Genomic DNA, 24,439 nt, shown 5'->3' with positions numbered 1-24,439 from the left:
TTTATATAAATAATCAACAGGGTATCTAACCTCTAACTCTACCAAAGGGGACAGTGTAGGTAAAAATATCGAAACAAAAGATTTTAGCACATAATAGTAGGAACATTTAAAGTTTTATTAGATTTTTGGGCATCTGTAAGAAATATAATTCATGTTTCCTTCCTTTCTCCCCTTCTATACTCCTGCAGTGATGAAGTTTTTGAACTCAAGATGCATAATTTCCATAGGGAAAAGGGAAAAGATTAATATTTATTCTAGATGTTTCAGCTGCTTGGCTTGGTTCAGTTGCTAATGGCAAAAACCACTTTTTGGTAAACACCAGTCTGATTTTCCCTAAAGTTGTTTCCCAATGGTCTTGATACTTAGTGAGTCAGAACCTTGTTTTGCATGGAAGTTTTGGAGCTCAAAAAATTACCAACATCTATAATCAGGGTGTACATTCTTGCATATCAAGCTTATGAAAGGATAAATAGTTACAGAGATAGAAAATAAGCACAGTACTCATTTGCACTGCTCTCCAAATGTCAGGAAGACTACTCTTAGAAGCTTATGGAATAATTATACATGACACAGCATATTTTTATTTCTGGCTCCAGATCTAAGAAAATAACTTAAAATAACTTCAGTATTAGAAGGTGAACATTGGAGGAGCAAAGTGACCTCTTTAATATAGTAGGACAACACACTGCTCTTAAGCTGATGTTTTGTAGCTCCTTTTGAAAATTGTGGCTATAAATTAAGGAAAAAACCCAGCACTCTTTTCTCTTCTATTTTTTCTCTTGTTTGTCTTTTTTTCTTTTCTTTTTTCCTCCCTGAATGCTATCATGTGGACCTCTGGGCTGTACTGCTAGTATTAATGATACTTATGCTACTGACAGTACACAAGCATGGAGTGGAGGGGACACATGAAGTGGTGTGCAGAATACTGGACAGTACTTTTCACGGGTACTGTGTTTCTCTGGTCGAGGAAACTGTTCACAATTTGAAAAGAAAAGGCTTATTTGCTACTGTACTTAATATCATGCTATTCTTGATGAAAATATGATCTTTAGTCCTAGTCTGGTATCGGATTGCTTGCCATTTTAATAAAAATATGAGAGTGGAATTGGTAAGAGTAAGGGTAACTAATTAAGAAAGGTGGAATAAAAGAAATAAAAAAATAAAGGCGTGAAGCACTACTGACAGCTTCACAATGAAAATAGACCACTTCCCCAAATCCATGGGCCCTGTGTTCACCTTGTCAGCCACAGATAACAGCCAAATAAGGATTGTATAATAGAAGCAGAGAGTAGAATGGGGGTTACCAAGGTGGGGAGGCGGGGGAAGTGGGGAGATGCTGGTCAAAGGGTACAAAGTTGCAGTCATGTGGGATGATTGAGTCTAGACATGTAATATACAACATGACGACTTCAGTTAATAATACTGTATTGAATACTGAAATTTCGCTATGAGAGTAGATCTCAGGGGCTCTTACCTCACACACACACGAAAGGTAACTATGAGGAGATGATATGTTAATTAGCTTGACTAGAGTAATAATTTCACTATGTATATGTTTATCAAGTTATTGTGTTGTAACTTAAATATACACAATTTTTTAAAAAAGATTTTATTTATTCATTTGACAGAGAGAGAGAGAGAGAGTACAAGCAAAGGCAGTGGCAGGTAGAGGGAGAGGGAGAAGCAGGCTCCCCGCTGAGCAGGGAGCCTGCCGCATCGGGGCTCCATCCCATGACCTTGGGATCATGATCTGAGCTGAAGGCAGATGCTTAACTGAGTCACCCAGGCGCCGCAATATACACAATTTTTATTTAAAAAATCATATATAAGATGCACTTCATATGCCCTAATTCATGCATTTTCAACGGTGTGATAACCTTCCCAAGGAGGTGATAACTGGTTCTTGTGTGTGTGGGTGTAAAATATTACCTTTTAATGTATAAGCATATGTGCTTGTATAAACAGATATAAAATACATCTCTGATATTAATTTTCATGGATGGGGAGTAAGTAGAAAAAATGTCTAAAAATGTTCCTGGGTGGGGGGGCGATAATGCAAATAAATAGTTAAGAAACAGTGCCCTTCATGTTATCTTCATGCTGTGCAGAGGAGATAATCTACTTCTATGTGAAATTACTTTCTCTTAAGGAATATGATATTGATGTTATAGCAGTAACTAGGAAATGACCATGATGGGATGAAGCGCAAATGGTAGCATGGTTAAGAAATGATGGAAGAGCCTGAGGCAAATTGATAGGCTTCTCAATAGCTTCACCATCAAGCTAACAAACCTGGACTAAAATAGACTCTCTATTGGCAATCATGAAGTAGGGAAGTAAATCCTTTTTTGCTTATTTACAGAATCTGGTTGACAGGTTCCATAGTTTTCACGTGTACATGTACTTTAAATATTCTCTTAACTGACCTCCAATGAACTTACTTGCTAGATTAACAGAGATTCTCCACTCTCTCTGTAATACTCCGTGGCTGAGATCCATGGCATGTTGAACATTCCAGAGCAGTAGGCTACTCACTGTTATAACCCACACTTCTGTTCTCCCCAGCTGATTATATGCTTACTAAGAGACAGCTTGGTCCATTCCCAAACCTGTTAATACCACTTGCATTTTTTTCCTATATTTAGTTTTATTTAATGAAATAGCAGGTAAGCCTATGAAAGCAAAAAGAAAGAGGATTATTGTTTCCACTAACACCAAGCTGAATACTTTAGAAAGAGTCAATAAAGAGAGTCTCAAATTTAAATTGAGAACAGTCAAAGTGGTTGTGTGCTTCTCCCCAGCCATGCGCAAGGACACATACAGAAAAGGTAGGGCTTTGAATTTAACCAGGCTTGGGGGTTTGCCAGAGGAATATGAAGGAGGGAGAGAAGGTCTAGGCATTAAGGTGTATGTGAGTTAGTGACTATAGTAATGGATCTTGTCTTTAAGCTGGATAAGGAGGAAAATGAAAACACAAAGGGCAGGAGAGTAAAGGATGGTAGGCATGGTTGACTGGAGGGGCTTGAGGTACTGGAGTCATCTGAAATATTGGAGGTTGTAATTGATTGGAGAATGAATGCTTGAAATTGAGATTATGGAAGGGGTACAGTCAATGGTAATGACACGATAGGATTGGGTGGCTGAAGTGTTGTAGAGGACAACTCAATGGGAGTGAATAAAAAGGTTATGAGAGATCACATTATATTGGAAGGATATTGAAATCACCAAGAATTACTCCAGGAATAAGGTTGGAGCAAGACAGTGAAATGGCCCAAAGAATAAAGAAGTGACATGCAATTTGGTAAGTGGCAAGTTAGTACGTGCAGGAGGTGCGCAGAAGACAGAAAACACTGGTCTGCCATGCTGGGAAAAGCGTTGTGGAGCAATGGGGTTACATCTGGGTGTCAAAGGTTGAAGAGTAGGGTCGGGATAGACAGAGGGGATGAGGAAGGTGTTTCAGGTGTGGGTCATCGAGTGAGCAAAGGACAAATGGCAGGAAGGAATATGGTGTATTTCTGAGGTCGGTGAGTTTATTGGGTGTGGTGGCTTTGGATTGTGAAAGGTTTGAAATGCTGGACTGAGGATTTTTATTTTCGTGCTTTTCACTTTTTCTGCAGAAAAGTAACTATTGTTTGGCTATTGCCTTCTTTCAGAGTGCTGATCTTTACTGATGCTATCTTGTGAGCCAGAATTCGTTCTTGCATTGAAGTTTAAGGTGGTGAGAAATTGCCTATACTTGTAAACACTGGTAAATAGGCAAACACATTGAAATATAAAAGGGCAGATGGAAATAAGTTAGAGAGTTAGAAAACAAAAATTGAGTCTATGCCCAAGTTCATGTAGAGGCTATATCTGCAGCAGCCTGTGCCTGGTAAACCTCAGATTCTTTATCTTTGAACACTGATCTTAGAGTTCTTTATCTTATAATGTCACTCCTTCACTTCTGTGATTTTTTTTTCCATAGAACTAAAAGTAAACTAAGTTAATTCTACCACCTCCACTTCCCTTTGACTTTCCATTCACTATTTTTATAAAACACAATAACAATCTTCTGATTTGAGAGAAGATATTGTACCATCCAGAGAACCTGTAGGTAGAGACACTCTGACCAGGGTCTTCTATTTCTTTAGCTAGAACAACATGGAAAGCCAAGTTAACAGAAAGTTTCTACGTGAGGTGTAATCAGAAGAAGGGTAATTTTTTTGTTTAGTGACATCAGGCTATGCATGCCCAATGTGTCCATCTCCAAAAGGGTCTTACTGTTACTCTTTTTTTCTTTTAAGATTTTATTTATTTATTTGAGACAGAGAGAGTGCATGAGCAAGAGGGAGGGGCAGAGGGAGAAGGAGAAGAAGACACCCTGCTGAGCAGGGAGCCAGTGCGTGGGGCTCCATCCTAGGACCTGGGGTCGTGACCCGAGCTGAAGGCAGGTGCTTAACTGACTGAGCCACCCAAGCACCCCTTTCTGTTACTCTTCATCACTTATTCCAATCAGGGGCAAAGAGATGGCATACTCAAAGGTTTCATTGAAGAGACTCTAACAAAGGGACTCTTTATAAGGGTGTGGGCAGGGTTATGGGTACTAAAAAGACGATGAAGCACCCAGGGAACTAGCAATGTTGGGGTGCTGTTACTGCTCCTAGGCCTGAAGGGACATGGAGAGCAAGTGGTGTTAGAGAACCCAGCATGAACATAGCCACGGGAAGGGCAGCCAACGGGAGCTGTGGCCGTAAGTAGAGGAACGTAGACACAGCCCAAACCTCACCAGTCAGGGAAGGAGCAGACAGAATAAACACTCCAGTCTCACTCTCTCCCCCGCCCTCAGGGGCTTCTCCAATAGCTGGAAACTAATGGAAGCCAGAAGGCGAGAGAGTCCTGATGATGCAGCCTAAGTGGCCAGCCTCTCGAGGTCCAGCAAAGAAGAGAAAAACCAAGACTAGATCTGGAGAGGAAAAAAAAAAAAAGAACAACCAGCCCTTTACTCTTTTAACTCTTCAGTTCTCCAGAGTTTCATGTGCTTTCAGTTCCTCCCAAGAGCAGCACTTCCTTAAGATTCCGAATAATTAACAATCTGAAAAAATTCTTCCCATTATTCAGCCAATGTTAGGGTTTTGAAGAGGGCTCACTAAAAAGAACATACTGGGAAATAATCGAAATGAATGACAGGTGGAAGCCGAAATAGCACGTTTGTGATTGGTCAAGTTAGGGTGGAGGGAATGACTTGGTGTGAGGACCTATGAGTCTACCACCTGAGCCCAGAATTCATCAGTCTTCTCTGGCACCAAACCAAGTGGGGGAGAGCCTGTTTCTAGAGGAAACTAGAGTATGCCTGCTTCCTGTGGGCAATGTGCCTCCCCTCCCCAAAGGAAGATAAGGAGGAAAGAGTCATGTCTACTTATCAGGGCAGAGCTGGAAGCTTAAAGTCCAGCATGTACCCCTTGACGGCAGCTCTTTCTCAAGAGGAAGGTGGGTGAGCCTGGGCTGCACATGCCTAGTTCTTCTTCCCAAATTTGCCAGGCAGAGAATTCTCTCTACTGTCTCGGAGCAGAGTGAGTTAAGAATATTAGAGGGGACTGCCTTTTCCTGACCACATTTTCTCATTAATTGGTTCATTCAACTTACAGACTTTTAGGAGTTGGACACGCTATAGATGCTGGGAATGCAAAGCTAAGTAGGATGTGATTTATCCCTGGATGGTAATCTGGTAATCAGAAGAACAGCTAGTAGTTATTTAAGATATACCTTAAGGCGGGATATATTTTTATCATTCATTCGTCATGAAATATTGACAGCCACCGTATTAGATACCATTGCTAGATTAATTTTATAGACGAAGAAGTTGAGGCTTGGCAAGTTTCAGGGACTTGCTCCAAGTCACAAAAATTAGTGGCAGAGCTGAGATTCGAATCTAAGTGGTTTGGTCCCAGAGCTAGTCTTCTTAACCCCTTCCCATGTCACAGGCTAGTGCTGGAGACAGGCCTGTGAACAAGTCGTCACAGTGTAATGAATGAGGCAAGTGCTCCCGGAGGGATGTGCCATGTGCTAAGGGAGCAGAGGAAGGAGTGACTAAACAGGTCTGGGTGCATGACATTTGTGCAATTTTCCTTGTCCATTGCCAGAAATTAACATAGTGGAGTCTTTTTAGGGCATGCTTTATTATTACTATACACATATTCAGATATAGAGCTCAATTCATGTTGTCCTGCTGTCCCTCCAAGCATAACAGCACTTAAAATAATTTCTTCCTGACATCTTGGATCCTTTCCAAGAGTTCTGTTCCAGCTTTTGGACAAGGCAGAAACAGGAAGAGGATGTCCTAATGTTCCCTGACTAGAGATCTAAATTGGAAGTTGGAATTGTTTTGTGATTGAAATCGTTGTTAGGAGTCTATTGTCCTATACTATACATGCGTGTGTGTCAACTCTATTACATAATCTGCCGTGATACATGTACTATATAAAATCACTAAAATCCATTGTAGGGGTGCCTGGGTGGCTTAGCTGGTTAAGCTTCTGACTTCGGCTCGGGTCATGATTTCAGGGTCCTGGGATGGGGCCCCCTAGTCAGGCTCCATGCTCAGCGGGGAGTCTGCTTCTCCCTCTCCCTCTGCCCCACCCCCTGCCATACTCTCTCTCAAATAAATAAAATCTTTAAAAAAAATCCACTGTAAATTGCTATACTTTCATACTTTGTAAGTCTTATGTCAAATGATGATGATTTTCTCTTTTAATGTGGGATTTTCTCACCTCAAAGACTTTTTTTCGGTTATGACTATCATAATTTAGTGGTAACATATCACAGTTTCTGCTAATAAGACACAACAAATTCACTTTTCGATATCATCCCTCTAGGTAGGAATTATTTCAATTTGGCCCCCTTTAATGAATCACTTCACAGCTTATATTTAAGATACTGAAAATCCGTATCTTTGGTTTTTATATCCCTTGACAGTAGAGTAAATATCATTACGTGTACATGACCAGGCCGCGTACTGCAAACAGGTGCTGCTGTCCACTGCCAAGTGATGGCCCGCTCACGTCCGGATATTAAGCACATCCTGCAGTCTGGTGTAAACACCAGGTGGGATTCTAATCCATTCAGCACCCGAGCCCCTCACTCTTTCCTCCTTGATGAATGAAAATCTCTGGGAAGTCCCTGCTCAGGAATTCTCCATACCTTTCGAAGTCCATGAGTCTCTCCAAAATAACTCCGGAAGAGGGCTGGATCAATTATTCACTCACCTCCTTCACCCACAGCCTATTTCTTGGAGTGACCTCAGAAGCTCACGGAAAAAGTCCAGGTTAGCATGTAGCCCTTTCTTGTTCTAGGTTACTCTTTCAGGGTTTCAAGGTTGGAGAAATCCTCCCTCCTATTCAGAGTTGATATTGCCCGAGACGTTGTGCCTCTGACTCATGACTACATTATTTTTCGACTAGGGCTGTAGGGTAGCCAGGATGAGACAAGGTGATCCTCACAACCACGGATGACTTCTGGGTCTTAAGGTAACCAAAGTCGTGTCTTTGGTTTATAGAACAAATGATGACAATGCTCAGAACCAACCAGAGCTGTCAGTAGAGGGTTTCCCAGGAGGAGGTATCGCCCTGGGTACTGATCTGGCCAGGTACCGCCACACAAAGGGCACAGGTGGTGGATTCTACTCTCGTAGCCTTTCCTTCCTTAGGCCTACTGGTGTACCATGCTGGCATGGGTGGTCTGACAAATGGGCTCATTTTGGAGGGGGGCACAGTGCAATAGCTTTGCAGGAAAAGAGGCTGTGTTTTCGGATGACTTAACCATCATCAAAGGAATAACATGCAAATTGACAATTGTAGAAAACCACGGGCTGCCTCTTGGTATTGATTCTCCCTTTCCCCCCATAATAACAGAATCCCTAATATGTAGCTGGGAACAGCCTTGAAGCCCTGTTGGTCATATGACTAAGTTTTGGCCAATGGGATATAAGCAGAAGTGGTATTATTTCTGGTTTGTGACTTTAAAGGGAAGGGGCAGGCCCTCCCTTTCTTCATCTACTGTCTGGTTGCCTGTGACGTTGGTGTGAGGGTGAGCCATCCTGGACCGTGTGGGTCCAAGGATTGTGGACTACACCATAGAAGCCATCTGGACCGTGAGCTCTGAGCTGCCACACCAGTCCTGGACTGCTTCCTTCCAGACAGTTACTGAGAGAGGAAAAACCATCGATTGTGTTTAAACCGCTATTATTTTACGTCCCTGTTGAAGCAGTCAAGACTTTATCCTAAATCAGTGACTCTGGATTTTAGTAGAATAGAGTCAGTTTTATCTGAGAGCACTGCTTCGTTATTGTTCATGTGTTTCAACAGGTAGCGTGATTCTCCTCAGGGCTCTGCAGCATTCGTGTCGGGTGCTGCCTTCGGGGCTACTGGAAAAAGAAAGGCCTAGAAAAGTAGGCCTCAGCTAGAATAGAGGGCGGAGATCTGGACTTCTCACTTGGACTCAAAAGTCCTGCCCAGAGCTGTCACTGACTCCAACCGTTGCATATTTCTCTGGCACTCCGCATGATCGATGTCTATAAGAGCAGGAGTGCTTTCTCAGACACGACTATAGTGTTTGAATTTGTTGCTAGGACATCCATGGAATTTCCATATTCTTTCCCAAGAAAGAAATCTAATTTTTCGTTGATGCTACATTCTTCTTGAGCCAGAAACACAAGGCAACCACTGTTTGCCGTAGTGTTTTGGCAGAACTCTGAAGCGTGGCCTGGATCTGGGAACCCACAATCCAAGAATAAGACACCATTTACGTACAAAATTATTGAATTTGGGTAGAAACTCGGCTCAGCTATGCTTGTGAAGCCACTGTCTTGCAGGGTCAAAAAGAGCTTATTTTTCAAGTAAGTGTGTTTCACTGTTTACTGGCGACTACCAAAATAATTATTTCCTGTGTGGGTCATTGGGAGTGAGGTAATTCCAAGGAAAATGTTCCATTGTGCTTACTGGGCTGGGCCGCGCTGCAACTCCAGACATTCCCTTAAAGCAACAGTCATGGGGAATGGTAAAGTCTGGTTCATAGGCCCCTTGCAGGGAAATTCACTTGCTCTCTGGTCCTTTCAATGCAAAAGCAGAAGCTTACTTTGTGCAAGTTGCTAATGGTTTACTTGTCTGTCTTGAGCCACTTGAGGGCATGCTGCATTTGCCTTGGTCTTTTCCAGGCCACACTAACAGCCCTATCACTAAGCACAATGCTCATCAGTCATCTGTGCGTGAAGATACGGCTTGTAAAGGAAGTGACTTTCAGGGAGGGGGCTACTATTCCAAAAGAGCACCTGGCCAGCTAGGATTGGAGCATCCCCGAGGCACCAAACACTATGGTCCCAGAGATTCAACTTCCTACCATCAACTTCCCTGGGATCAGAGAAATAAGGCACAGAATTATCCACACCAGTTAGATATTGGCAGAGCAAGTCCAGTGAACTGTGGCAGCTGGATCAACAGGTGACAGACAGTCAAATTAGGCTGAATGGGACCCCACTTCTGCCCCATAAAGCCGAGGGATGTTTTGACTAGATACCATCTGCCACTTTACTCTGCCTCACCTTCCATTACTGCTCTGGTGCAGGAGCTCAGTGTGTACCTTACAGCTGTGTAACCTACGGAGCTGTAGATTATGAAAGGCAACGCTCAGTCCTGATTAATGCGCGCCCCAGTTTTTTTATGAGTGCCTATTATGTGCCAGGCATTGCACTGGTGTTGAGATAGAAAGGTGAACAAGCCAGATGTGGTCCTCGCCCTGAAGAAGTTTAGCCTCTAATGGAAGAGATAGACCAAAGCACAGAAATGTAAAATAATTATATATTGTGGGCACTTCAAACAATAAACTGGATATTGAGGTAGGGAAGAAAGAAGTACCTAATTTATCTAAGGTGGCCAGAAATGACTGTTAGGAGGAGAAGCAAACCTTGGAAAGAGGGAAGGGGAAGAACATTCCAGAGGAAAGACCTCACGTGAATGACCTGATGCCTAAAAGAAATGGGTATTTAAGCAGAAATGGGTCTGCAGCAGAGTGGGGGCGGGGTGAGGAGCGTGCTCTAACTGGCAGAAGACCTCCAAGGATTTTTTGATCTACCGGCAAGGATGATATCACATGGAAGATGTGGGGTGCTTGCGGAGGGCTCAGGGGGCTTGAGGTCATCCTGCAGAGCCAGCGGTCTGAGCCTGAGCGTGGTCCTTCCACTGTGGGTTGCAAGTCTCGGCGCTGTATGTCTCACCCTGCTGAGGAGCAGTGGGCAGAATTCATCTAAAACGCAGGAGAAAAACAGATACAGGTGGAGTTGTAGCGCTTATGATTCCAACCCATATCTGGCCCCGCATGAGAGAACCATGGTTGGGAGTGGCCATCCATGCCCGGTCAGCATTGGGAACTGGGGGCTAAAGAGAATAGGGACACTGAGGTCTCTAATGTTATTTGCACTTTCTGCTCCTTGATCTTTCAGGCTATGAGACATCTGGGAAGCGTCCTTTGCATGTCATTAAGATGCTGTCAGATTCCGGTTGAGACTGCAGGGTTGTAGTGCTTATGGGGTGCGGGTGCGGTTGTGCATGTGTGTGCGTGTGTGTGTGACCCGCAGGTTGGTAGACGAGCTGCTGATGGCAGCCAGATGCACTGGCTTATCCTGGGGTTCTTAACCAGGGGTCTGATGTAATCTAGGGCAGGAAAAAAAATGACATCTTTGTTCTCACTAACCCCTCTAGCTGAGATTTAGCATTGCAACAATATACTTAGGCAACAAATCACAGTAATTTCAGCAGTACTTGTGACTTGGTCATCAGTTGAAATCACAGATATTTTCATATCCCGTAGTTGTTGCGGATATCTCAAAATATCACTTACCTGTACCACCACTTGAACACCACAGTGGTTATCATGCCGGAGCTAGGGCTTGTTATTTAATGTGTTGATAAAGCACATTTATTACTAGATCATGTTTTAAAAATATTTGAAAACTGCATGTCAGTACTTCTGGTGTTTTTCCTATCCTACGTATTTTATTGTTTTACATTTCAAATGTGATGGTGAGAGGGGTTTTTAGGCTTCCAGATCACCAACGGGTTTCTGACACAAAAAAAGCTAAGACTTGCCAGACTTCATAGACACAGTCTTGCCAGTTGGATGTAAGGGGAATGTTGGGGACAGAACGTCCACTTTTATATGAAGTGTTTTTGTCTTCTGACCGAGGCAATCAGTACTCGTCAACTCCATGTTTGTGCAGAAGTGCGTATGTATTTTTATTCAGCTTGTGAATCAACCCAGACACTGAGTTTCTGAGAAATAAAAAGAGGGGGACTGATCTAGGGAGACTAGAGACAGAGGGGAGGGAACATGCCCACAATCTAGGGTACAAAGAGTGCGTTTTCATAACCCTTTCCAAAGTAGAGAGCCAGAAAAGGGCTTACAACTCTGAACCTCCTGGAAGAAGCCCATTCAGTCAGCCTGAGCCTTCCCCATTTCCTTGGGCTGTAGCCTCAAGGTCCTCAGAGGTGACACTGCAAACACCCACAATGTAAATTATTAGCGAGTCTGCCACCTCCCACGGCTTAGCCACCTGATAGGTGCTATTTTTAGGAAGTCTAATTTCTCAGCGGAGACAGAGCACTGATAGCAATCCCTGAGAAGTCAGCTTGGTTTCCCAAAAGTCTGAGGTGGCACCCAGAGATGAGAAATCCTTTTATGCCCCTTTGCTTAAATTAAACTATTTCTATTTCTGCATCTTTTATTTTTTCTTTTTTAAGTAGGTTCCATGCCCAGTGTGGAGCCCACTGAAGGGTTTGAACTCACAACCCTGAGATCAAGACCCGAGCTGAGATCAAGAGTCAGATGCTTCACTGACTGAGCCACCCAGGTGTCCCTCTATTTCTGCATCTTGAAGAGAGGGAGACGAGAGGGAAAAGGAGATGTTGCTTCACTTTTTCAGAGATTTTAGATATGGAATTGAAAGCTTAAGAGGCCATTCACTTGCTCCCATCCTCTGCTCTCCACCACACAGACCGAATGATAGTTTCTGAAAATGCCTCTCCTGTCGATTTGTGGTGTAGTGGAGGCGCTTTCTAAAGGGATGGCTTCATGAAATGATGAGTTTAATGGCATGAAACAAGGAATCAGAGAGTCCCACTTCCCCAAGATCAGTTTCAGAGCTCCATCAGTGTGTTCCAGTCCTTTTCTGCTACTTAGTGATCTTCTCATCTATAAAATGAATCGATAATAATGGTTCCTATGCAGGTTTTCTAGGACATAATGTGTATGAACTGAAAAGTGCCTAGTCAGTGTTCATTAGTCTGGATTGCTGTAACTTCTGTTTTCCTAGACTAATGTGCTAGGTCTCAAAGAAGTGTCCTCCTTTTTAATGAATGCCAGGGTGTTAGATCAGGACCTAGGCCTCTTTCCTATCGCCCTCTTTCTTTCTCCTACAGATGGTCCATCTTACCTCTTCAGTCTTTCTTTCTGCAGTGTCTTCCTTGCCTGAGCATGGAACCATGCTTACTTTCCTATATCTTCTACCTTAACCAGACCCTCCTCCTGACCTCACATCTCCCTCTGGCTCCTGCTGCCTCCTGTCCCCGTGATAGGGACTCATCCGTCTGCAGAGAGCTGTGTTCTGCTCTGGCCCCAGCGGTAGCTTAGTGGTAAAGACTCTGCTCCTGGACGTGGGCCTGTGATTTTCTAGCAAAGCCCCAACCGGTGGGTAGGAGTGCCTGATTCTGGGGTGCTTGCTGGGCTGCTCGTCTTAGGCACATTCTTGGGTAGTTCTGGATCAGCGATATTTGCGTCTCCACCCGCCTGACTCCTTCATCTTTTTTAGTCATACTTGATTTAGAACTGAATTAGCAAGTACAAGGGAATAATTTGTTAGCCTCCTTAACCCCCAACAATGGAGAGATGCCAAGATTTAAGGGACAGGTGGGGAAGAGGAGGCTGCAATCTGATCTGTTCATGGCTTTATTATAATCCTGGTCAGGAAGCCACAGAGAGCTGTTCCTATCCTCCGCTTGGCTTTTCCCATGCTCCTACCGAACCCGTGTGCTGTCTCAGAAATCCTGCTCACCACTGTGATTCGGGCAGCTGATATCCATCAACTGGAATTGACGTGAGAGACTAAACCTACCTGAAAGCCTGGAGCCAGCATGCTGGTGTTCCTGAATCTGTGTCGGCAGCCCAGACAGGCACGCTGACCCAGACCGTTCCCAGGACAATGAGCAAACTTCTTACTATGGCCTGACTGCCCTGAGTGCCCGTCACCTCAGTGCCTTTCCTCAGTGTTCTTTCTGCTCCAGCCACAATGAGCTTCTTGTGGTTCCTTAAATAAGCCATATACTTTTGGGGTTTTGCAAATAGTATATACTTTGCCCAGACGGAAGTTCTCATTCTTCCTATTGCTGATTGGGCCAATTTTGTTTATCTTCCTAACTGCAGCATCCCTGCCCTGAGAAGTTTCTCTAAGCCAGTTAGGAGCTTCTTCCTCAGTATTTCTTCCAGACTGGAGTCTCCCCTGGACCGTCAGGGCATAGAACAAGGCCTTCTCTATTGCAGGCACTGAGAATGGGTTTGTTATTATAGTGACTTTTCAAGGTCACTATAGATTTCCTACTCTTGTTTGTTCTGCTTTGAAGCCCACTAAATAATTCCCATTTCTCTACAAAATTCCTATAACAATTTGGCATAGCAAAGCTGAATAAACTTCATACAATGAACAACAGCATGAGAAATCAGAGTAGATTAGATTTCTTGACATGAATGAGATTTTCCCGTGTTCCCAATATAGATTCTGGCCCTTCAATGAAGAGAATGATGAGTTAGCTCTTAGTCACTTCAAATCTATATAATATATTATATATATTATATATTATATATATTATATATAGGCTATATATAATATAGATATAAAATGTGTATAAAATATATATATATATATCTGGCCTATCATATAATAGGAACTAAACTAAACAAGTTCAGTCTGAAATTTTCCTCCATACCATGTATGAAAGACATCATACACACTGTGGTGTTAATGGATTTTTCTGGATGGAGTCTTAAATACTAGATTTGTCTGGACCTTGCCTCAGACCATAGCCTTGCTCCCCACAATTCTACGTATTACTCAGTGCTACCAAGGAAGTGTGGTCACCGTCTGTCACCATATAACATTCTTGCTCCCTTACTGTTGGGCTTCTTGTACCATCTCTGTTATAATTTTTTTTTTCTCTTTACCTTACTTTTCCCCCCTCCACCATTTCTAAGAGAAAACATAAAATCTTCAATTTATTACCTGTACACACAGAAGGTTAATAAAGGCGTGTGTGTGTGTGTGTGTGTGTGTGTGTACGAAGATGTGGAAGTGTAGTGACTTACAGGAAAATCCTGTTTTTTCTAAAACTTAAAGGAAAAATTAGAACTTAAAAAACTTGGGGTGCTTTTAGCTTAGTGCTACATTTGGCACATAGGAAATGCTTAAAAAATTTTTGCTACAATTGCTCTTATAATTTTTAATATTATTATTAGTATAATAGGATCCAGTACCTGAAAGCAGGTTGTTTTTGTACCAAAGCATGTGTGGGGAACATACTCTCTTGGGCCTACATTCTCCATAGGAAGTGGAGATTGTATATATTAGCTGGAGTTCATCCAAGCTACTTTTGGGACAAACAGGATCATGTGTTTGGAACAGAGGTCAACAGCTGTTCCTCCTCTGTGGCATTCCAGAGATGTGGACAGATGTATTCAGATTGACCTTCCTTATTCAGTGAGTGTGGGAACCAGTGGGAAGAGGTAGGGGGAGGGGAGATGCCACAGCAGGGAGGGTGGAAGGTTCCCTTGGGGCCCAGTAACATGAGAGATCACTGAAAATAGTGTTGAAGTGAACAGTTCAATTTCCTGGAGGTTCTGTGCTTAAAAACATGTGAGGGGATGAAGGCCCTTAACTTTTTTTCTAAAATGAGGAAAACCAGGCATCACAGTTTTCCCAAGGCCAGGACAAGATTGCACTTCCTGGAGAGGTCAGAGGTTTCCTCCTTACCATTCCACTGATTGCACAGCAGGGAATAGAAGAGGGTCAAATCAGGTTTAGTACAAGATGTGGAGTGAAATACATTCCTTACCTTGCCCTCCCAACCCCAGTCATATTTAATTAACATTCTTGTTACTAGAAAATATCCAAATGTCCCAGTGGTTTCAAAAAATCAAAACTTCAGCCTGACTCAGGACTTTGGTACCTTTGTATAATGCCAGCAATAAGGCAGGCCACTGGTCTTCTAGGAAACTGAAAGAACATGGCTCCATGAGACCCTCAGATTTCCTGAATAATAAGATTTGAGAATAGCATAGTAGACTTCCTTCATAACAATACCTCGGGGTCCTAAAACCCACAAATTTACAAGGTCATAATGGGTTAGCCAGAACCTGATTGGTAGCAGTCTTTCTCAATATTTCATGATGGTGATTGATCTTTTCTATACTTGCCACTCCCCTTCTGCCTTTTTTTTCCTCTCCCAGATTACCAAGTGAATGAACCGGTTGTCATGAAACTGTCCTAAAGCTCAGATTAGCGTTGCCTAGCTGATGATGTGTCTCTGCTGGTGGTACACAGGTTCCTGGTCTTGTCATGATGGATTTCCTTACTGACGATGCCAGAACTACACACATTTCGTTTCTTCCTCTTGGCTGGGTCAGCAGCCTCATACTCCTCACTGCAGGGAGACTTTGCAAGTCCCATAGAATTCTTGCTGAGTCTTTTTTTTTTTTTAGGTATAATTAACATGTTACATTAGTTTCAGGTGTACAACATACTGATTCAACAATTCTATGCATTACTCAGTGCTACCAAGATAACCGTAGTCATCATCTGTCACCACATAATATCGTTAGAATAGTGTTGACTAAATTCCTTATGCTATACTTTGCATTTCTGTGACTTATTTATTTTATAACTGGAAGTTTGTACCTCTTAAACTCTTTTATCTATTCATTGATGTTCCACCCACCTCCCTTCTGGCAACCACCAGTTTTTTCTTCGTGTTTAAGAGTCTTTTTTTTTTTTTGCTGTCTAATTGAACATAATGCTAAAAAAATTTAAAAAAAGAGTCTATTTTTTGTTTGTTTCTTTGCTTCTTTATGAAGTTGGTGCTAAAGGTCAGATAAGCCTATAAAAAAGATACATTTCTTTCTAAAAGCCTTGCTCCTCACCACTGTACTATCAATTACATATTCAAGCTGTTGGTTGACCAGGATTGCATCTGCTTCTACCATGACACATGGATCTAGACCAAATTGAGCTCAAATCCCTGATTTGCTACTTACTGTGTGATTGTGGGTAAATTACTTAACCTCTGTAAGTTTCTGTTTCCTTATCTATAAAATGGAGATATTAATAGTAGCCACCTTCTGGGCTTGTTGTAGAGATTAAATGAGATAATGGATATGTAATACTTCTCTACAATAGCTCCCAGCAGAAAGCCTCCAGGAAATGTTAGCTGCAGCTTTTACCCCTTGGAGTTGTAGGCCTTTCTAAGTAATTGTTTTAGGCTAAATTTTTTACCATATTTTTCATGTAATCCTTGATAAAACCTTCTAGACTGTTCACGCAGAAAGATCTTTTTGTAATAGTTGTTTACTCAGTGGGAGTTGTCAACAAATATGGCGGTTGTTTCTTGTTTTTCATTTCTTTTAGGGGTAATTTTTTGCAGGATTTGGTCTTGCTGGCTTGTGCTAATATGCATGGCTTTCTTAATGTCATCTTTGTCTACTTTTTTTTTTAAAAGATTTTATTTATTTATTTGACAGAGAGAGAGACAGCCAGCAGGAGAGGGAACACAAGCAGGGGGGTGGGAGAGGGAGAAGCAGGCTTCCCGCTGAGCAGGGAGCCTGATGTGGGGCTCGATCCAAGGACCCTGGGATCACGACCTGAGCTGAAGGCAGACGCTTAATGACTGAGCCACCCAGGAGCCCCTGTCTATTTTTTGAAAAAGTTTTTCATACCAACAACTGAGGTGATACCATAACACAGCTCATAGAGAGAATCTCAGACTTCATTATTTTCCCACAATCAGCATGTGAGCGTTTGAACCTCTGTAAGTCAGAGCTCTGGGGAGAATTAGAAACTAAAATGAAAGGCAAGTTGCTGGAATTTAGATCAAAGAAGATATTATCCTGGTAGGCTTGCTCTATATGAGTTAGAGATAGCCACAGGGCTTAACATGGTTGATTGGCTTGACAACTAGAATTCTTTACACTCTTCAATGGTACTTCGTAGTTTTTACTGGTATATGTTATTATTAAAGCATTGTGTACCACTGCTAATTTCTAAAACAGAGTTCTGGTGGTACTCATGCTATGAAGAAAAACCAATCCACAAAAATATATCGTACATATATTCAACAATCCATTTTGGTTGATCTAACAAACATTTATTCAGCCCATTGTAAATGAGTATGAAATGGAGATCCATTAAATCTTATTTCTATTCTCAGGGTGGAAAGATTCACACATTTTTGTGAGATATGAACAACTTGTTGAGTAAGGTATTTTCATCTCCATTTTACACGTGAAGAATTCAGGCTTCTAATTTCTAGGATCGTATAGCTACAGAGTGGCCTAACTGGGATTTGACCCCCAAGCACAGGACGGCAAATCCTGTGCTTTTAGCCATTGAAATTCCAGATGTGTGATTTTCTCCCCATATCTACCATTTCTCCAACACCAGCTTGATGTCCTACAATTCAATTTGGTTCTGACACTGTTTAGGTGGTGTCAGATCCTGCAAATTAAGGGCTCAGTTCCAGGACATTGTCTTCACTTCAGACACCATTTCCAAGTCTCAAATTGTCACTTGTACTTCCATCTGATTTACCTATGAAATGGTTTCCTACCACTCCTTGCTCAGGTTCAATAAATTGCTTTGAACAGCTCACAGAACTCATGAGAATACCTATTTACCGGTTTACTATATTATAAAGAATATGATAGTGGGCGCAAATGTACAGCCAGATGAAGAGATATATAGGGTGAGGTCTGGATTCTAAGTGCTGGAGCTTCTGTCCCTGTGGAGTTGGTGTGCACCCCCCTCCTAGCCTGTGATATGTTTACCAATCCAGAAGCTCCTTGAACCCTGTAGTTCAGGGATATTTATGAAGGATTCATCATGCAGGCATAATCAATTATTAACTCACTCTCAGGCTGTTCTCTCCCTGGAAGATAAGGGTTGGGGCTGAAAGTTCCAACCTTTTAATTATGGCTTGATCTTTCTGGTGACCAGTTCCCATCCTAAAGCTGTTCAGGAACCCACCAAAGTTGCCTTCTTAGAATATAAGATGTTCCTATCACTCAGGAAATTCCAAGGGACTTAGGAGCTGTGGGTCAGAAACTAGGGTCAAAGACTCAAATAGTAAAACAGAAGATGCTCCTAGCACCTACCTTTATTGATTAGGAAGTTACAAATGTTTTAAGAGCTATTGGCAGAAGCCAAGGACAAAGACCAAAATATGTCTTATATCACAGTCTTACATGTTCTGAGATTCTCTGCCCCACCCCCTGCACGGCTCTTACCCCCAGCCTTAGCTCCTATTATGTTTCAAATAGCCTACAGAATTTGGTCCCTTGTATTATACATTTTTCCTGACAAGCCATGTAGTTAGGATTTCAGTATACTTGTTGGTTGATTAAGGTCATTTATTTCATCATGATGCATATGTCGTTGCATTTCAAGACCATGTGTGGATTTAAGCAATCTGGAATTTCTTCAGAAATGTACAGGTGCAGGTTTATGAAACACAGTTTGATTTATATCTCTTCCATGCCATCTTGGGCCATTAGCTCTTTTCCTCCCCATACTCCAGTCACACAGGCTCTAATAAGACATCTTGTTAAATACGCCTTACAACAGAAAGGTAATACACATTCCCTTTTCTTTCATCCTGAAGGAATTCACAATACTGGGGAGGATTGAAAGTAGGGAGTCAGTCGAGTGCTGTGATGAGGGAATAGTTCAAGTTTGAAAGATCTAGGCTTTTGTTTTGTTTTGAGAGAGAGAGAGAGAGAGAAGGTGTGCACGCAAGTGGGGGGGAGGGGCAGAAGGATGGGGGAGAGAGTATCTTAAGCAGGCTCCCCACTAAGTGCTGACCCTGAGAGCATGACCTGAGCTGAAATCAAGAGTCAGACGCTTAACCCACTGAGCCACCCAGGCACCCCAAAAGATTTAGGTTCTAATCTTGGCTGCACTCCTTCCCGACACTTCCTAACTCTCTTTCAAGGCCAGTCTTCTCATCTGTGTAGTGGGGATAATAATAGCATCTTCCTTACATGTTGTGTATTAAACGAGACCAGGCGTGTAAAGCGCTTGGTACATTAGTACTTGCTATTATTATGGAAAATGTAGTAGGGTCTCAGTACTATACCCCTGTACTGAAATGGGGTCCTTATTCTATCTCTATCATTTCTACTTCTCAGTATATGTGAATGCTGTTGAATTTCAAGAGGAAATGTGAAAGGATTCTCATGAAATGATTTACTTCTTTAGTGGAATACATTTTTAAAAAATTCAGTTTGTGTTTCTTTTTATTCTAAAGAATGAAAACCAAATAAGGTTGGTCAAGTAGTGAAATCAAGTACACTTAATTATTGTTTTGTGAGTTTGTGGAAGTCATCTAACCTCTCTGGGCTTCAGCCTCTGCCTCTGCAAAATAAAGGAGTTAGACCCGATAATTGCATGGTTTCTTTCCACCTAATTTGACTCTATTAAGCTCTGCCATAGATACAATATTAACTAGATGCTATACAGTCATCCTTAATATACTTGAAAATAGTTATTAACTCATGCCTTAGCCTTTTTAATCAATCATAGGAAAGTTTGGGGAGTCTGTTTCTCCTGTATGTATTCTTAACCTGTGTAATGAGTTTCAGAGCCTCAGACTGTAGACCTGTGTAGTCTGGTGGCTCCATAATTGGGACTATCTTTTAAAGAAGGGCACCTTGTCTTCTATAAGTTGTCCCTGGAAAGGCATCAGGCCCTGGGTAGGCTATAGAGGGTCAGATGCAGGAATACTGGGTCAAATTCTAGAAGTGAATCTTCCGCAGGACTGGGAACATGACTTTATCATTTACCTTTAATTCAGAAGTGTAAGCGAAACATTTCCGAAGACCAATTGTTCCAAACGGCAGAGAGAGATGTCAGTACAAAAGGGTCACCAAGATCTTTTGTGAGAAAATTGAAATGAAGACAAAGAGGACCTGTCAGCAGACAAAATACTTTTGATCTGTCATTTATCAGATGAGGAGGAAGAGACATGAAGACTTCTTCCGATTATAGCTAGATCATCAAAGATATTCATGGTAGCATTTTAAAATAGAAAAAAAAATTGTTAACAACACTAAGGGATTGATAAGCAATTTGTGATATAATTATAGGATGGAATATTTTGTATCAATTAAAAATGATGTTTATAAAGAATACTTAAAAGTCATGGGAAAATGTTAAAGGTGTAACGTAATAGTATATACCTGTTGAAAAATATAAATAAAACATGATATTAAACATGTAAAAATCTTGATAGAAAAACATATGAAAGGCAACGGGCCAGAATATTAACAGCGTTTAAACCAGGGTGGTAAGATTATGGGTGAGTTTTGTTTTAATAATTACTTTAAACATTTCAAAAGGTAAAATGTCTCTTTTAATAAATTTTTCATGTGAAATATATCCTGCTTTAACAGTCAGAATAAAAAACCATGTAAGCTATCTTAAAAAAATACAGAACACCCCAAATTAGGGTTTAGATTATCAGGAAAGGAGAAAAAATTACTAGGAAGGTTTTGAGGTAGCCGTTGAATACAAGACCTTGACCCGGATGCCAGATGAGGAGAGCAGGACTGGCCCCACCAGCGGGATGACTATATGCCGACGGCCTGGCCCGCAGAAGAGGGTTGCAGGGGTGTGGCTGCTGGCCCGGGGAGCCTGCAATGGAGCCTGCGTTCATGCCTCTAACTTAACTTTGAACAGTTCCTTGTCACGCTTTTGGACTCTCCCTTTGCTCAGGAAACCCCCTTCAGATGCTCACTGGGTTGGTGCTTGCAGGTGGGGTGTGTTCCTCAAAGTTCCTGGAAGTGAGTTGGGGGAGGCTAGGTATAAACTAAGCAGTGTGTGGTAAATGCTCTGTAGGGTTACCTACGTCGAACACAAAAGTTCAATTCCTAATATTTGTAACGCCTCCCACGCCAGTGTGGATGCTTCCCAAATCCTCAACGTAATTCTTGTTGTCTTTTTGACACAGTCTCTTCCCATGTAACGAAAATCTCTCCTCTGCGACTGGCTTTCTTCCTCCTTTAGAATACTTTGTTTGCCCTTAAATTGTTTGTATAGCTCGGATACGTGTGTACGGAGAATAATTCTCATGAGCCCATCATAGAGTAACTGACATTCTTTTTCAGTGACAAGAAAAGCTTGTCTTTAAAAGAAGAGGAAAAGTCTAAAGTCATCAAAACAATGTAATATCCTGTGTGAAATGTTGCAGTCATGATGCCTTGTGGTTTGAGTCCCTTGATCATGTGCCCTGAGGGAAAGAAGTTGGTGGGAGCTGTGGATGACGAGACGCTAGGGCTGTGGCAGGTGCGTCTTCAGTTCCCCTCACACTTTGGGCTCCTCGGGGAGGAGGGGCTGGAGCCCTGGCCCACCATTAGCACAATGATCCTCAGGCTGCTTCTGGCTCTCAACTTCTTCCCCTCGATTCAAGTAACAGGTAAACATTTTTGATTTCTTTCCTCCTCTCAGTTTTTCTTGCCTAGTCTTCGGTTGGCTTGGCTCATCTTAAATTTCAGACGACTTATGAAATGTGGACGTTTGAAATGTAGTTTTGCTCTCACATGGCAGCCTGTTTATGAAGAAACTCACTGAGTCTCAGTCTACCGTATAATATTTTAACAAACATTCTTTGGAATTAAATAAGATTTATTTAGCTATTAATTGGTAGTGTCCCAGGAAGCTATACAAATTATGCTTTTTAAAAAACTTTAAGACAAATGCTATAAGTAGGTTGGTTCTGAAAGATCTGGATTTAGACTGCCAGGATTCATATCGCCCATCCATTTCTTACTAGCTAGCTAACCTTAGACTAGTATGTGAACTTTCTAAGCCTCGGTTTTCTTCTCTATAAGTTGGGGATGGTAATAACCTCCTCTCAAGGTCATTGTGGGGATAAAATGAAATAATTTGTGTGAAATGTTCAGTACAGTTAGAGGTCGGCTTGCAAGATGAATGTTAATTGTAGTTACGATGTCTACTCAAATTGAATTGAGTGTGTCAAAATGAATTTCGGAGTCATTACAGAAGGTGGCACAATGCAAATGCCCCAAAATTACTTTCTTTTACAATTGACCGAAATTTGTTATCTTAGATTAAAATCCCTTAAGTTCCCAATGATGAGGAGGAGGATACACCTAACACAATTGTAACAGAACCCCATGTCAGATGAAGAGACCAAGGGGTACGGATGTTAATTTGTCCAAGGGTATACAGATATTAGTTATTGGATTCAGGGTCTGAACCACCTTCGTCTGACTCTTCAGCCTAGGCCCTTGACCATGACATTATTCCACCTAACGTGATATGGTTTATAATTTCATAGCTCCAGATATATCCAGGGTTATACCATCTTTGGAAAATCACAATTCCAAACAGAAAGAGCTTGTTGCTTTGGTGGGCTGGAGACAGGTGTTTGCTCAACTTGTTCTCAGAATTAGAAAAGTGTCTCACTTGGCTCAAGATTTGTACAGATTAATGAGCACACTGGGGGCGCCTGGGTGGCTCAGTCGTTAAGCTTCTGTCTTCGGCTCAGGGCGTGATCCCAGGGTCCTGGGATCGAGCCCCACATCAGGCTCCTCTGCTGGAAGCCTGCTTCTTCCTTTCCCACTCCCCCTGCTTGTGTTCCCTCTCTCGCTGGCTGTCTCTCTCTGTCAAATAAATAAAATCTTTAAAAAAAAATGGGCAGACTTAAGTAAGAATACTTCTTTTTCTCTTGAAGATACATTGAAAAGCCAGTATCTTCAATTTTCTTTCTCATTTCTCTTGGTGGGTGTGGAGACTGCATTATTTGCTGTTATTCTTAACATCGTGTGCATGTGCTCCCAACGTGCACTAGTGAAATATTTACATATACACCCATCTATTTTGTTGCCTTCTGTGCCAGTGAGTACTTTTACAAACTGTGTGTATTTATAAAATGTACCCCCTCGGTGAAAGACATAAGCTGGCGAGCTACGTTATGCCCCAGTATTTGGTGCCAAGCATTTAGAGTTACCAAATATATTTTAAAAGAATCTTTAAAATTTATTTTAAAAAAGGTCTTTAAACTCTATTTTTAAGGGATCTTTAAAATTTATTTTTAAAGATATTTATAATTTCTTCATTGATGACACAGTAAGAGATAGACAGAATAGGCAGAACGGAAAGAGAAGCTCATTCTCACAGAAACTATTTAAGTATTTGTACACAAAATGCTTTCCTGATGTGCTCTGTGGACATCCATCTGTCATCAACTCCCTGAATCTCTTTGGAAGATGTTTTTTGTAAGACACAAAGCTTCATATTTTTCCTTTAGAACGTGCATTGAAAGGGGGGTAGTTAAAAACCCTGTTAAGGATACACATATGTGGGACCTTTTTTTTTTTTTGAGATACAAGTATGTTGCAAATGCCAACTCACCCCCATAACAACTTTGAAGATTTGATGCTGAGTGGCCACCTAATGAAGTAGGGAAGAAGTAGAGAAGGCACGTTTGAAATTCTTCTCTCAGTAAAAAAACTTTTGAGATAAAATAACTACAAAATACAAAAAAAATGCATGATCTATTCTAATCAATGGTGCAAAACCTGCCATATGCTCTTTGTCTCTCTGTATTTGCCTTCCATGAAGAAGTTATAGATAAGGTAAAATTCTTTGGTCACAGTGTAATTGTCCTCCCTAGCATTAAGAGAGATATCTGGTGTGTGTGTGTGTGTGTGTGTGTGTGAAGAACAGTATTACACTGTATGTTAACTGACTGGAATTTAAATAAAAACTTTTTTAAAAAGAGAAAAAAGGAAGAACAGTCCTTTTTTTCCACAAATTTAAAAATTCTAACTCACTGGCTTGCAGCATAGCTTAAAATGCTTATTCTATGAAGGTTCAACCTAACCTGATTCTTCATGATTTTAATGATGCTGTAGAAAGATTTTTATGGCTAATTTAAAGAAGTATAATTTAGGAAGCATGAGGAAAACTTCACTTAGACAATTCCTTTACTAAAGTTCCATGTTTCCTACCAGATTTGAGTAATTGTGCATTTGAGATCCACAAATTGAGAGGATTTTTTTGGATTTTCAAAGAGGTAGCTTAGAACTGTAGTTCCTTTGAAAGGGGACCAATTTGTGACTGATGATAGAAAGAGTG

The 24,439-nt window shown here is 41.5% G+C and overlaps 1 protein-coding gene across 1 annotated transcript in view; it reads left to right on the top strand.

Moving 5' to 3' along the window:
- The first annotated feature begins 21,526 nt into the window (after positions 1-21,526).
- Positions 21,527-24,439, top strand: part of CD28 (CD28 molecule) — a 30,743-nt gene continuing 27,830 nt past the window's right edge. The window contains exon 1 of the mRNA XM_008687395.2: positions 21,527-21,752. Within this exon, the coding sequence (XP_008685617.2) occupies positions 21,530-21,752 (223 nt within the window). The 5' untranslated portion in view covers positions 21,527-21,529. The remainder of the gene's footprint in view (positions 21,753-24,439) is intronic.

The sequence above is a fragment of the Ursus maritimus genome, unplaced genomic scaffold (genome assembly GCF_017311325.1).
Source record: "Ursus maritimus isolate PB19 unplaced genomic scaffold, ASM1731132v1 scaffold_1, whole genome shotgun sequence".
Taxonomy (NCBI): Eukaryota; Metazoa; Chordata; class Mammalia; order Carnivora; family Ursidae; genus Ursus; species Ursus maritimus.
The sequence above is the reverse complement of the archived record's forward strand: the minus strand, read 5'-3'. Positions and strand labels throughout refer to the sequence as shown.